Source organism: Lepisma saccharinum, chromosome 3 (genome assembly GCF_977018435.1).
Source record: "Lepisma saccharinum chromosome 3, izLepSacc3.1, whole genome shotgun sequence".
NCBI lineage: Eukaryota > Metazoa > Arthropoda > Insecta > Zygentoma > Lepismatidae > Lepisma > Lepisma saccharinum.
Window position 1 is genome coordinate 105,481,173 of NC_139231.1, and position 13,274 is coordinate 105,494,446.

The following is a 13,274-nucleotide window of genomic DNA, read 5'->3' on the forward strand; positions in this document are numbered from 1 at the left end:
AGCGGATTTTTAACAGCTATCCCAATCATTTTACGTAAAAGGGGAAAAGCCTTGTTCCGAATTAGATTAGCTTTACTGTGCGTGAAGGCAGTATTGACCTTTGTAGATACTGGCTAAACGTCCATAATCGTTTAAAAGCTTTTTTTCATATGTTTGCAGAAGAGTTTGAACTATGTCAGTTTAATTGGAATATGTGAAATTCGCATCATTCATCCCTTTGGGAATGTGTCAATTGATATAAAACTTATAATGTGTTTTTCTTTTTTTCGAATTTTCAAGCTTCCAAGTCTTCCGTTAATGGTGTTTATTTAATTTCAACAGAGAAAAACGCGTTTTTAATATCACACGAATAATTTTAGGCCTGGAAAACTGCCTCACATACGACAATGGAGCACTTCGCACTCTAAGTTCCTACAACTTACACCTTATCAATGTTTGAAAATAACAGTTACAAGGAACACTTTTTTTAGAAATTCTAACTGGGACTAGTTACTTTTAAAGTTAAGTAACTGTAACAGAGTTGTCAACAGTTTCTCTTACAAAATGTAGGACATTTTCAGTAATCAGGCTATTTTCTCGTATGCTCTCATTGCATGTGTCTATCGTATATTCACAATGTAATGCTTTCTGTTAGAGCTGCGTTCTAGTCTGTGGTCCATGGCGGAGTGGTTAGCACAAAGCGCTGCAAAGCCAGGGGTCCTTGGGTAAGACATGGATGTTTGTGTTTGTCCTGAAAGTGAAAATAGATAATTCAGTAAAACTGATATGAGAGAGAATTGAAAGATATGGACAAGGGAAACCACTGCTAAGGGGTTTTCCTTAACTAACAAACTCTTACTCTCTAGCCTTCTTAAACCCGAAGGTTCATGGCTGCAGCAACACAGGCCTTCCATCTGTCCCTATCTTGAGCAAGATCTATATACTCTTTTCTATCCCTACCGATTTCCTTTAAATCCATCTCAACGTTGTCCCTCCATCTTCGTCTTGGTCTTCCTACAGGTCTCTTACCATCAGGTTTCCCAACAATAATCCTGTAAACTCCTCTTTCCTCTCCCATTCGTTCCAAATGGCCTACCCACCTAAGTCTTCTTGATTTAATTATTCTAATAATATCTGGACATGAATACAAATTATGTAGTTCTAAATTATGTAACCTTCTCCACTCACCTGTCTCCTCATACCTTTTAGGTCCAAAGATTTTCCTAAGGATCTTATTTTCAAAAACTCTCAATTTATGTTCCTCTTTCAATGTAGGGGACCAAGATTCACACCCATATAATACTACAGGCAAAATTACTGTTTTGTATATTTTAACTTTTAGTTTCTTAGATATTAAACGAGAAGACAAAAGTTTATGAAGAGAGAAGTAACATGCATTTCATGAATTAAGCCTACTTTTTATTTCCTCTTTAATATAATTTTCATTTGTTAATATTACTCCTAAGTATTTGAATTTGGAAACTGGTTCAAACGAGTTGTTATCAATAATTAGATTTTGATTATTACCTAACACTTGGTTTCGGCCTGTAACCATATATTTAGTTTCCTCTTTGTTAACTTCCAAACCTATCTCTTTAGCAGTTTTGAAAAATATTTTAGCATTATTCTTAATTGTATTTATATCATCCCCTAATAAGTCTACATCATCTGCATATGCTAACAACTGAGTCAACTGGGGTTTTCCTTTGACAAATAAAAATGTCAGTAGGGTATCTGACGGACACGTGGGAGATCCGAGTTCGATTCCCTGCTTGGGTGATTTCAGGTGGGGAGTTGCTTTTGGGTTCACCCAATCTCTTAATAAATGGGTACCTGAGAGTAAAGTTGGACAGAGCATGGTGCTGATCACTACACCTTCACAAATGGCAGCGATTGTGAATATGTTGGGCCCTACCGACACATTTCCCCATATACATGTTGTAGGGGGGTCGGTATACCTTTTTTAAGTGTTTCTATTGCTGTTAAATTCATACATCCTTATTTTCTCTGATATTTGCAGAAATTGATGCCAGGGGCTTTCACGAATCTGTGTTTGATGGTTTTGGGGACTACTATCCACCGTGGAAGCGCCACAAACTGGCGTCATCTTTTGGAAAGGACGGCTGGCGGGGGAAGAGAGACCCTCTGGGCTTCAACGCGAGAGGCTTCCACGAAGACGTTTTCAACACCGACTTCGGGGCTTTCCACCCGATGAAGAGGTCAGAGATGCTTGAAGAGGGAGACGAGTGGAAACCGCGAAACGCCAGGAGGGGTTGGAGCAACGACTTCCTCAACATGTACATCCCTATGCAACACACCACGTGGAAAAGGTCCATCCCAGAGGTTAGTGCGGCCGGGCAGAACCTTGAGGATCTGGGGACGTTCTCTTCCGTCCGGAAGAAACGGGACACGGACGGACAGAGCGGAACAGAGAACGACAACAAGGAGGAGACCAAGATGGATCTACCGGAGAAGAAGTACGGAAACAACTACTACAATGATGCCCTCACCAGAGGGTTTGGGAACATCTGGGGCATGAAACGGCAAGGACCGCCTCTGTCTACCGGCAAGAGGAGGCCAGAGATGGACTCGAGCGGTTTCCACGGCGACACCTTCTCCAACGGCTTTGGGGACTTCTACACTATGAAGAAGAGCGAAGAGGTGAGTAAGAGGCGACCTGAAATGGACTCCAGTGGATTCCACGGCGACACCTTCTCCAACGGCTTCGGCGACTTCTACACCATGAAGCGAAACACCGCAAAGAGACGTCCGGAAATGGATTCCAGCGGGTTTTATGGCGACACCTTCTCCAGCGGGTTCGGAGACTTCTACCCCATGAAGAAAAGGCGGCCCGAGATGGACTCTAGCGGTTTCCACGGCGACACCTTCTCCAACGGCTTTGGGGACTTCTATACCATGAAGAAGAGTGAGGAGGTGAATAAGAGGCGACCTGAAATGGACTCCAGCGGATTCCATGGCGACACTTTCTCGAACGGTTTCGGCGACTTCTACACCATGAAGAGGAAATCCGAGAGTAAGCGAAGGCCAGAGATGGACTCCAGCGGTTTTTACGGCGACACCTTCTCCAGTGGTTTCGGGGATTTTTACCCGATGAAGAAAAGCAAAGATAAGCGCAGACCAGAAATGGATTCCAGTGGCTTCCACGGGGATACCTTCTCCAATGGGTTCGGCGATTTCTACACCATGAAAAGAGCCGACAAGTCCAACACGCTCTCTCGCCTCAGGTTGCTTCTGGGCAAGATGGAGCACAAGAGAAGACCCGAAATGGACTCCTCTGGCTTCTACGGCGACACCTTCTCCAATGGCTTTGGTGATTTCTACACCATGAAGAAGCGCGAAACGGAGCACCTTGGGAACGCATCCGGTCCTAACGGAACGGAAACCAATAACAGCAGCCTGAAAGAAAACGTGAAGCCATCACAAGACCACAAACCCAGTCGCTCCAAGAGAAGCGTTGACCATCACCACAGACAACACGCGGCTCCACACACGGTGGACATCCTGAACCCGACGCTCCACGGCGCATACCTCCTGAAGCAAACCCCATCCGTCAGCCTCCTAGAGGGAAGAAGGTTCGCAAGAAATTCCGGACGCTTGAGAAGTATGGCTCGTTAAACAACATTAAATTAATAACAACAAACATTCAACAAGCAAATGTTTTTTCTTACCAATATTGTTGATTTCATTGCATTGCGTTGTTGTGATATCGATTAAGCTGACGACTATTTGTTTGGATGGCTGGACAGATGAAGATCACGGATTAAGGTAGCAATATGGTTTATCGATGATCACTGTTAAAATTTATTTTGCAAATGTGCATATTCTCGTTTCAAACCCTACGTTTAATAAATATGACTGACGAATCATGTATAAATAAATTTTGGCAACAGCAGTATTTATAGAAATTTTTGCGCTCAGAATCGTCCAATAGGAGTGAGAGATGTTTTGCTCCTGGTATCCCTGACACAGAGATTGTATGTGCTCTAATACTAGTCAGAAATAACAATCAATTATCCATCTCTAACGTTTAGATATAACTATATATATAGACGCATAGATCAGCTGCATTCTTCTTGAATATTTCTCAACAAATGTCAAAGAATATTGTTCCATTTATGCGTGTGTAACACTGTGTGACCATCAATATCTCTCTTTCATAACCGCGAAAGCATTTCGAAAGAGAAAGCGGGAGAATGTATAATTCGTATTCCTAATGTACTCTTTTTCAAATCCTATTTCGTTCTATTCAATTCCGAAAATAAATGGGAGAAAAAACTTGCAAATCTTGTACCTGATTATGCATTAAAAATGTAATAAAATTAAACACTTTAAGCTCTTATATCACTTGTCAACATTTCAATACTTTATTTCTCTTTCATGTATAAATCCACTAGATAAAATTTATGGTATGTCGCAAACAAAAGTGAGAATAACTGAGCTGTGTTTCATCTTTAAGAAATATATTTCTAACGGCTTGTGTTAGGATATTAGCATATGCCTGCTGAAAAGAACATTTCTATTTTTATGATTCCAAGGCACAATCATAGTTTTTGAACAAATTCATGTGTTCAAATGTACACAAATATATATTTTATGCCTTTTTAAAAAGATAATCCGTACTTTATATTGTTTTGACTGCATTCTTAACAAATAAAACAAAAGATATTGCCAAATTGTTGGGTGCCACCGAAAGTGCTCGATTCTGTCATTTGACCGACGACAAAGTGAAGTCTCTGTATCATATTGTGAGCTTTTACAGGGGGAAGATCTAACTCGTTTGCATGCAAATAAGTCTATGAATACATTCTGTAATTACATCTGTTAATGTCAAAGTGATAAACTCAAAGAATAAAAAATAAAATAACTATTTTCGTCATTTTTATGTTTTGATTTGCATACCTTTTCCTGAAGAAGCTAAACCTACACAATGTACAGTCACAGGCACGTCTGGGTTGTAAAAACCACCTTGGGTTCATTACAATTCAGAAATGCCCACGACTGTACAAGAAGTGACGATGGGCCAAATTAAAAACTTACAAGTTAGACAAAAACATACAGGACGCAACATGTACAGTTCAAGGGTAAGTAAGGTACGTTCTTTGCAGAAGGTTCTCAAAGCTCCAACCGTGGTTAAGTTAGCTTTGTTCTTTTGATTGATTTGGTATATTTTACTTCACTTTTGGCTAATCGCGAAGATGAGGATGAATGATAATATGATGAAATTATGAAGGGACACTTAAAGAACATCAAACCAGGGACCCTTGGCGTCAGAGCGCGCTGTGCTAACCACACCGCCACGAGGATAGGCTAGTTGTGTCGTTTTAAAGTTGGAGGCAGAAATGAGCAATGGTTACTTGCCGTCTGGACTCTTAAAGCCTACAGAAATTAAAGAGCAAATGAATTGATTGATTCGTTAATTTGGTGTTTTAAGTCCAATTTATGCACAGTAAGGCTAATCGGGACTGGACCTACAGTTTAAAGTGGGATCCGAACCACTATGTGCCTCCACCGGGTATCGAACCCGGGACCCATGATTACAAGGCGACGACGCTACCACTGCGCAATCGGGGAGGCCTAACAGCAAATGGTAATTCAATACTACTATGCCACAACTACCACACTACCACAACCGCAAGTTTACGAATAGAGGACAATAAAGGCTTCGCTTCACGGCCAGATGGATGGAAAGGCTTTCGTATTGACGACTGCACGAGCCTTCTGAAGCTTTTTTTTTTTCCTCAGGTAACCAGACACTTAATCAGCACTTGAAAATATGCTTAGATTAACAAGTAGTCTAGTCTATGTTGAAAAATAGTAAACGGGAATATGCAAGAAAGAAATATAAAGTTTTCAGTTGACTCACCATCGTAACTGTGTGTGTGTGTGTGTGTTCCATGATTGTTCATATAGTGGGTTTGAACTTTTCCCCAAGGCTATAAGTGGACAGTACATAGTAATAATCACATTCAGAGTCATACTTTAACTAAATCAGAGGTTGGAAACCGGGTCGTGGAATGGACTGGTATTTGGAGTTCAATTAAAGTCTCACGCCATTTAAGAAGGTAGTTGGTCAGTGGTAGTTGAAAGGAGCTTTTCACATATTCCCTTTATCTTCGCAAAATAAACCCAAGAAAAATGAACGCTTGTTTGTTCTGATTTGCTTTTTCCATTTCGTGCTCAGATAGACTAATCGGGACTGGGTCTACAATTTAAAGTGTGGTCCGATCATCCGAACCAGTGTGCAGGATATTTTCACCGGTGGAAGCGACCTATGCAAGTGGTTCCAGGGTTCTACGAAGATTCATATATTGAAACATCCTCTTCGCTCTTGTTTACTCCAAACTACTCACAGACATTAGAATTGTGTTCTTTTTCGTTAATCATCACGATTTTTTTAAAAATATTTGACAACATATTTATTTATAAAGTTTTGAAATAGACAACATTTCCAATTACTTTCATTGGAGAATTAATTTTGGAGGTCTGTTCACAGATTTAGAACACAGTGTATAAACATGGGATCTAGACTTAGATAGGAAGGAGTGGAAATGGGGAGGCTGTGTAGGGATAAAAAACTGTGTGCAGGAGTCCTATTCAGTTTCTTGGTCATGGTCAGTTTTCATGGTTTCGATAAAAACATAGTGGAAGTAAAACTTTTTCTATTGTAGATAATAACGGCAGTTCTAGGAGATATTCTAAACAGAATCTTTGTTTTTTTATTTTTAAAAAAACTCCTCTCTAGAGATAGGTCCAACAGCTGATTCTGAAGAAGTTTTTCTAAAATAAAAATTATTTTTAGAATATCTCCTAGAAGGACATAGAGAATATCTTTAAGGATTACCTTTGCTGTTTATTATATACTTGTAATAAAAACTAGGTTCATAGCAAGACAGAACTATTAACATCAACAGCGTGGTACGTCGAATTGAAGACATTCTACAAAAGTTAAGAGAGATTCCGTCACCAGTGAACTTTAATTTGTATTAGAAAAATTAAATTCTAAATTACTGCAAAAAAATCATACATGTGGAAATGAATGTATGAGCATTTGGAAGCATAATGGAAGGAGAAACTAAGAACAACAATAAGAAGATAGAAACGAAAGTAATGAAGCGGAGATTTCTGCGAAAGGTCTACTAAAAACTTCCTGTCTTAATATGCTCTCATCATTGTTGCTGCCTGTCAAATGACAATCCTAAATATAAAAAGAAAGTCAATTACTAGAAAGTTCTCGGACTGCTCTTGGACATATTATATGAAGAAGCAGTGACAATTATGTAGAATCAAAGCAAACAAGGTTCATAGTCGGGGCATAAACTAGCCAAGCCTTCTCTCAATTCGTCCACGGATCGTGCATGTGCATATCAAAAGCGTCTTATGGAAATTGGGTAACATCTACGTTCTGGCGATAACTCATCGGAAATGCACTCAGAGCAAGTTGGGTCAACTCTTGTCTGCCTGTATGCCTTGTATGTTATTCAGCCATTATTCCTAAACTAGAAATTGTTTAAAAAGCATCTGAAGCAATTTTGACCATGTTGGAGCGATAAATGATTTAAACTGCCTGGTTTAATTATTGCCACACAATCTCGTAGGCAGGCATTACACTAGAACAGGTTATTTCTTTAGTTGTTCGTTTCTGTACCTCAGTCTATGCAGTCAAAACAAGCTCAAAAGTATTTAAATCTAGTGTCTGAGACATGATACTTCAATTTTTCGTCATGTAAAGAGATGATTTCTGAAATATCCCCAGTGTCGTTCTGTATGTGAATGTGGAAATTCTCCCTGTCAAATCTACTCTGTTAGGGAGATAGGCTAATCGGGACTGGACCTACAGTTTAAAGTAAGATTCGAACCACTAAGTACCTCCACCGGATATCGAACGTGGGTCCCCTTAATTACAAAGCGACGACGTTACCACTCGTCATCGGAGAGAAAGAAAGAAAAAGATTTATACGAATTGAAGGGAAATCATTGGATTGGATTGATTGATTTGTTGTTTTAAGTCCACTTCATGCACAGTAAGACTAATCGGGACTGGACCTACAGTTTAAAGTGGGATCCGAACCACTATGTGCCTCCACCGGGAATCGAACCCGGGACCCCTTGCTTAGAAGGCGACGACGCTACCACTGCGCCATCGGGAAGGCCGGGAAATCATTGGAGAAGCCCAACGTGTGCCATTTGAAAATTTCACCAATCGAATGCATGCTTGTGCAGCATGTCATGCCGCTACGGTCTGAAACGTTGCTATTGTTTCATTCCAAAGTAACACTTGTCGCTTGTCACTTCGTTACATCAAAGGGGGAGGGGGCACGCCTCCTGCCTGGGAAATGATTGATTGATTGATTGATTGATTGATTGATGATGATTGATTTGTTGTTTTAGGTCCACTTTATGCACAGGAAGGCTAATCGGGACTGGACCTACAGTTTAAAGTGGAATCCGAACCACTGTGCCATGTGAATCCACCGGGACCCCTTGATTTCAAGGCGACGAGGCTACCACTAAGCCATCGAGGAGGCCCTGGGAAATGAATGTCAACCTAAGAGTATACTGTATATTTCACACATATAATCTCATTTCAGTCACAGTAATTTATGTTAATTAATACGTACAAGGGTTGCAGGAACATGGTAATTTCAAACTTCTAACTGAACGAGTGTTTTTTTGAGGGGGCAACATAATTATGTGGGCAAATATTCCTAGTTTGCAACCCTTCCTTGGAAAAAAAAACCCTTCCCACAGTGCCATGCTCTCAATTTTCCCATTGGCTATTTAAGAAGTTAGTTCAATACCATGTATACTACATCTACTTCTGTATAAAGAATGGTAAAAGCAGTAAATTCAGTGACACGTAGTATACTGTATAACACATGCAATCATGACATATCATAACAAATGGAAACTAGAAACTATTTCCCAAGTTGAGTCACATAAATACAACAGCGAGATATATATATATATATGTAACAAAAATCTACAGCATAGATGCTTTAGGGAGGGGTAAACACGACGTGCAAAGAAGAGATAAGTAAACATTTATTATCATTATTATTATTACTATTAAAAATAAGTCAAGTTATTTTTAAAATTACGTAATTTATGATTCATTTTCTCATACAAATATGTTTCCCGAAATTTACTCTTGCCTCAAGGACAAATTGCCGGCCGCCTGGCGGAGTGGTTAGCACATCTAGCTACGACGGCAAGGGTCACGGGTTCGAATCCTGGCGTGGGCATGGATGTTTGTGAGTGTCCATTCATCAATTTCATCATATCATCACTCATTCCCTTCTTCGTAAATTAGCCAAAAGTGGCACAAAAAGCGTAGTAAAATAAAACAAATCGATCAATCAAGGACAAATTTTCATTCTTCGCCCATTGTTATTGCACTATATACATCACCTACATTAATCATATCCCCGCTATACAACAAAACTGTCTATTGTTATAGACTAATTTTTAAATCTTAATATCAGATGGTAATTTCAAACAATAAAAACAACATAGGTTGTAGAATAAAAGATAATGAAATTATCGATGGACAAATTGCCCACAATTATATTTAACGTTGACTGTTCGGTGAACTGCACAAGTATTGCTCGGCAAATTATGTATGACCATTTTCATTAATTCTGCTCTTGTGGCCTACGTGGTTTTAAGAAAGGGGTTGTCAGCAGCTTCTTTGGTGTTTTTTTTTTCAATTCTTGAAGTTCTCATTGCGTAGAACAAAGAGAATAAACATGGTGATGGACAATTTTCACGGCAATACTTATGCATTTCCGTTGCCCCGTTAATTCACACCGTGATTGCGAGCGCCCTCAAATTACACAAAAAGTATCAGATGGATTCACCTCTATGTATACCTTCACATGGGCGTCCGGAAGGGGGGGGCAAGGGGGAGCCGTGGCCCCCCTGGAAAATGAAAGTCAACCAGAAAATATGTATTTCACACATATAATTTCATTTTAGCCACAATAATATGTGTTAATTATTGCATGAACACCATAAATACTAATTTAAGCAATGTTTATTTAGGGAACAACACTATTTTTGGTGAAAATTTGCCTTCGTTTGCCCCCCTGGAAAAAAATACCTTCCTTGCCCCTCCCTGGAAAAAATCCTGCGGACGTCCATGTACCTTCACATCACCACCAAAGAACATGGGTAGTCTTGACTGTTTTCAAAAATGAATTTAGCACGCGCTAGAAAGAAAGTCTACCGGAAATATCTGTCCCATGCAATCAAGAGTTTCAACGAAGAATATGGAATTAAATAATATGTGTAGATCTTGTATGCACAAAACAATTGGCTATCGAAATTCGATCCACTTTTCTTAATTTGCAGGATACGTGCGTTCACCAGCACACCTAGCAAAAATACCTATTAAAACTCAAGAAAATTGCAAATGTGGTAATGAAAATCCTGACGCGCGACATTTATTCCTAGAATGTCCAATTCTCTCAAATCAACAAATTACACTCTATAAAGGTATACAACGTTTGAAAATTTAATTTCCCATATCACGCTCTTCCCTTCTATCAGAATTATCTCCTCCACTAATATGGCTTCTGTATGCATATGCTCGAAAATCTAGGCTTGAAATATAAAGTGATTCTTATAAAATAACAGCAAAAGGATAAAAGTTATTTATTCATATATTCGTTTATGTTTGTGATGCTGGTGAACTTGAGTGACTATCTACCAACTTCAGAAGAAAAGCATTAAAACAAATGCAATAACAGAAACGATGTCCAAAGTCGACGGGATATTGTGTGATATTGTTGACAGGGTCATGTAAAAGAAGAAGAAGAATTGCAGGATATACTCTATAACGTGTATTTCGGAGGGATAGCCTGTGGTTGATGGAAACTGAGCTGTTTGTGTAATATTGTGGTAATATTAATAGTTGTTAATTAAGTGAGTACTGTTTATAAAGAGAGAATTTTGTGACTGGAATTGAGTTAAACCCATATACTTATTTAAGTTGAAGTTTAAAACTACGGTAAAAGGAATTATACTCATTAATATGATTTTCGTAAGGCAGTCTTGTTAACGTCATGGCGGATGCCATAGGTTATATGGAACTTAATAATCAAGTAGAAATTATAACGAACTTGGTAGAAGACAATGAAATTGTTATAGAAGATAACATTATAGAAGAAACATCTAGAAAACAAGCTAAAAGAGTCAGATCTTCTGAAGATGATCAAGTTCCAGCAAAAGCGGTAAGGATAGACAGGTTAGATAATAGAGATAAAGTAAACACGTTTGGAGAAGGTCGAAGAGAAAATAATGTAGACAAGTGTAAAATGTATTATGATACACATAATGGGCCATATTTAGTAATAATGACTAGTACTAAAGGTGCAGAAAAGAAATTTAACTCTATGAAAATAGGCAATGAATTGCGAAAGAAAGATATAAGGGTCAGATATATCCAACCAAGTGGTTTATTTAGAGCAAAGATTTATTTTTACACCAGGAATGAAGCTAACAATTTCATGAAAAATATGCATTTTCATAAAGAAAATAATATTGATGTGTTCATCCCGGAATCCTTATTGGTGAAGGAAGGATTGATATATGGTGTACCCACTGAATTTGAAGAGGAGGAAATCAAGGAAAGTATTGAAGACCCGACAGTAATATCAGTGGAAAGAATGAAAAAGAGAATTCGAAAAGATGATGGTTCATATTATTTTGTTCCTACTAAGCTAATATCAATCACGTTTAGATCTCAAGAAATGCCTAAACAGATTATAGTGGTTAGTCACATTTTCGATGTTACTCCTAAAGTTAGAAATGTGATACAATGTAAGAAATGTTACAGGTTCGCACATTCAGCAGCCATATGCAAGGATAAAGCTAAGTGTGCTAGATGTGGAAGAGAGGAACATGAAAATTGTAATGAAACTCCGAAGTGTTTAAATTGCGGAGGAGAACATGTTGCTATTCTATATTCTATACCCTATTCTACACCCTCGAATTTTGATTTTTTTTTTCTTTCATTATGAAGGTTATGTGATCCTATTTCTGAATAAAAAAACATTGGAGCGCGGAAAGAAGTATTTACGACTCTACAGCCGTTTGAAGTGGCGATTTTGTCGTTTGCAATAGTTCGGACGTATTTTTAACTATGTTCGCCGCGCTTTCTTTTTTCGATGAATTTAGGGGTGAATTGAGTGCTAATGAAACCTAACCTAACAGGCCTAACCTAACCTTGTGTGAATGGTTTGTGGGGCTATCCGTGGATGGTTTTTGGGGCTACGAGTGAAAGGTTTCCGGGCGTTATCGCACATTTACCAAGGCATTAAAAATTAGCCGGTGTCACCTGCCCCGAACACTATTTCTCACTTTTGTCGCATTGACTCATGAAGAAACAAAAATTAGCCAAATTTAATGCTGAAAGTAAAGCTGAGAAGTTAACTTACCTCTTTTCCCCAAGGCCAGGCATTGCAGGTGGAAGTTGAAACTAAAAGTCGTTAAGTGCAGTCAGTCGTATGCAATAAGTCGTCTTTTTTGTCCTTTTCCACAGAATATTGCCCTACCCCGTCGTTCCATGATAAAAATAAGAAGTCGCAAATTATCCCAGCCCACAAGTCATTCAGAAAACGGCCTACAGTTGCCGAAAAGAAATGTGCACGATGTTCCACAAGATAACGTATAACGTTAGCCAATGGTTCGTGGGGCTAGCTCCAATGGTTTGTGGGGCTAGCACCAATGGTTCGTGGGGCTAGCGCCAATGGTTCGTGGGGCTATCTTTTTAACTATTGAAACTTTTGCGTGGCCCTACTAACCTATCCACGTGCCAATGGTTCGTGGGGGCTAGCGCCAATGGTTCGTGGGGCTAGCGCCAGTGGTTCGTGGGGCTATCTTTTTCACTATTGAAACCTTTGCGTGGCCCTACTAACCTATCCACGCGCCAATGGTTCGTGGGGCTAGCGCCAATGGTTCGTGGGGCAGCAGACCATCTCCCTGTAAGTCAAGTACAATGTCCCGTATGTCTCGTCGAACAAAGTCCTCTATGTCCTTCATCCGTTGAACGTGTGTCAATCTCATATTTAGTCCTTTTGTATTAATTCAATGTCACACAAATCAATTCCAATGTCTAAAGTCGCACAAAACAATGTCAATGTCTCAAATATCCAATCCGCCAATAAATTACATAAATAATATATTGAAATCGCAAATTATCCCATTGCACAAGTCATTCATAACAAGAAAAAATTGCAAATTATCCCATTGCACAAGTCAAAGATAAGAAGAAA

General features: G+C 39.1%; 1 protein-coding gene across 1 annotated transcript in view; it reads left to right on the forward strand.

The window, feature by feature from the left end:
* The window catches only part of LOC145985272 (uncharacterized), an 85,902-nt gene extending 81,039 nt beyond the window's left edge, over positions 1-4,863 (forward strand). Inside the window, exon 3 of the mRNA XM_083119091.1 lies at positions 2,000-4,863. Within this exon, the coding sequence (XP_082975217.1) occupies positions 2,000-3,615 (1,616 nt within the window). The 3' untranslated portion in view covers positions 3,616-4,863. The remainder of the gene's footprint in view (positions 1-1,999) is intronic.
* Positions 4,864-13,274: the final 8,411 nt, after the last annotated feature.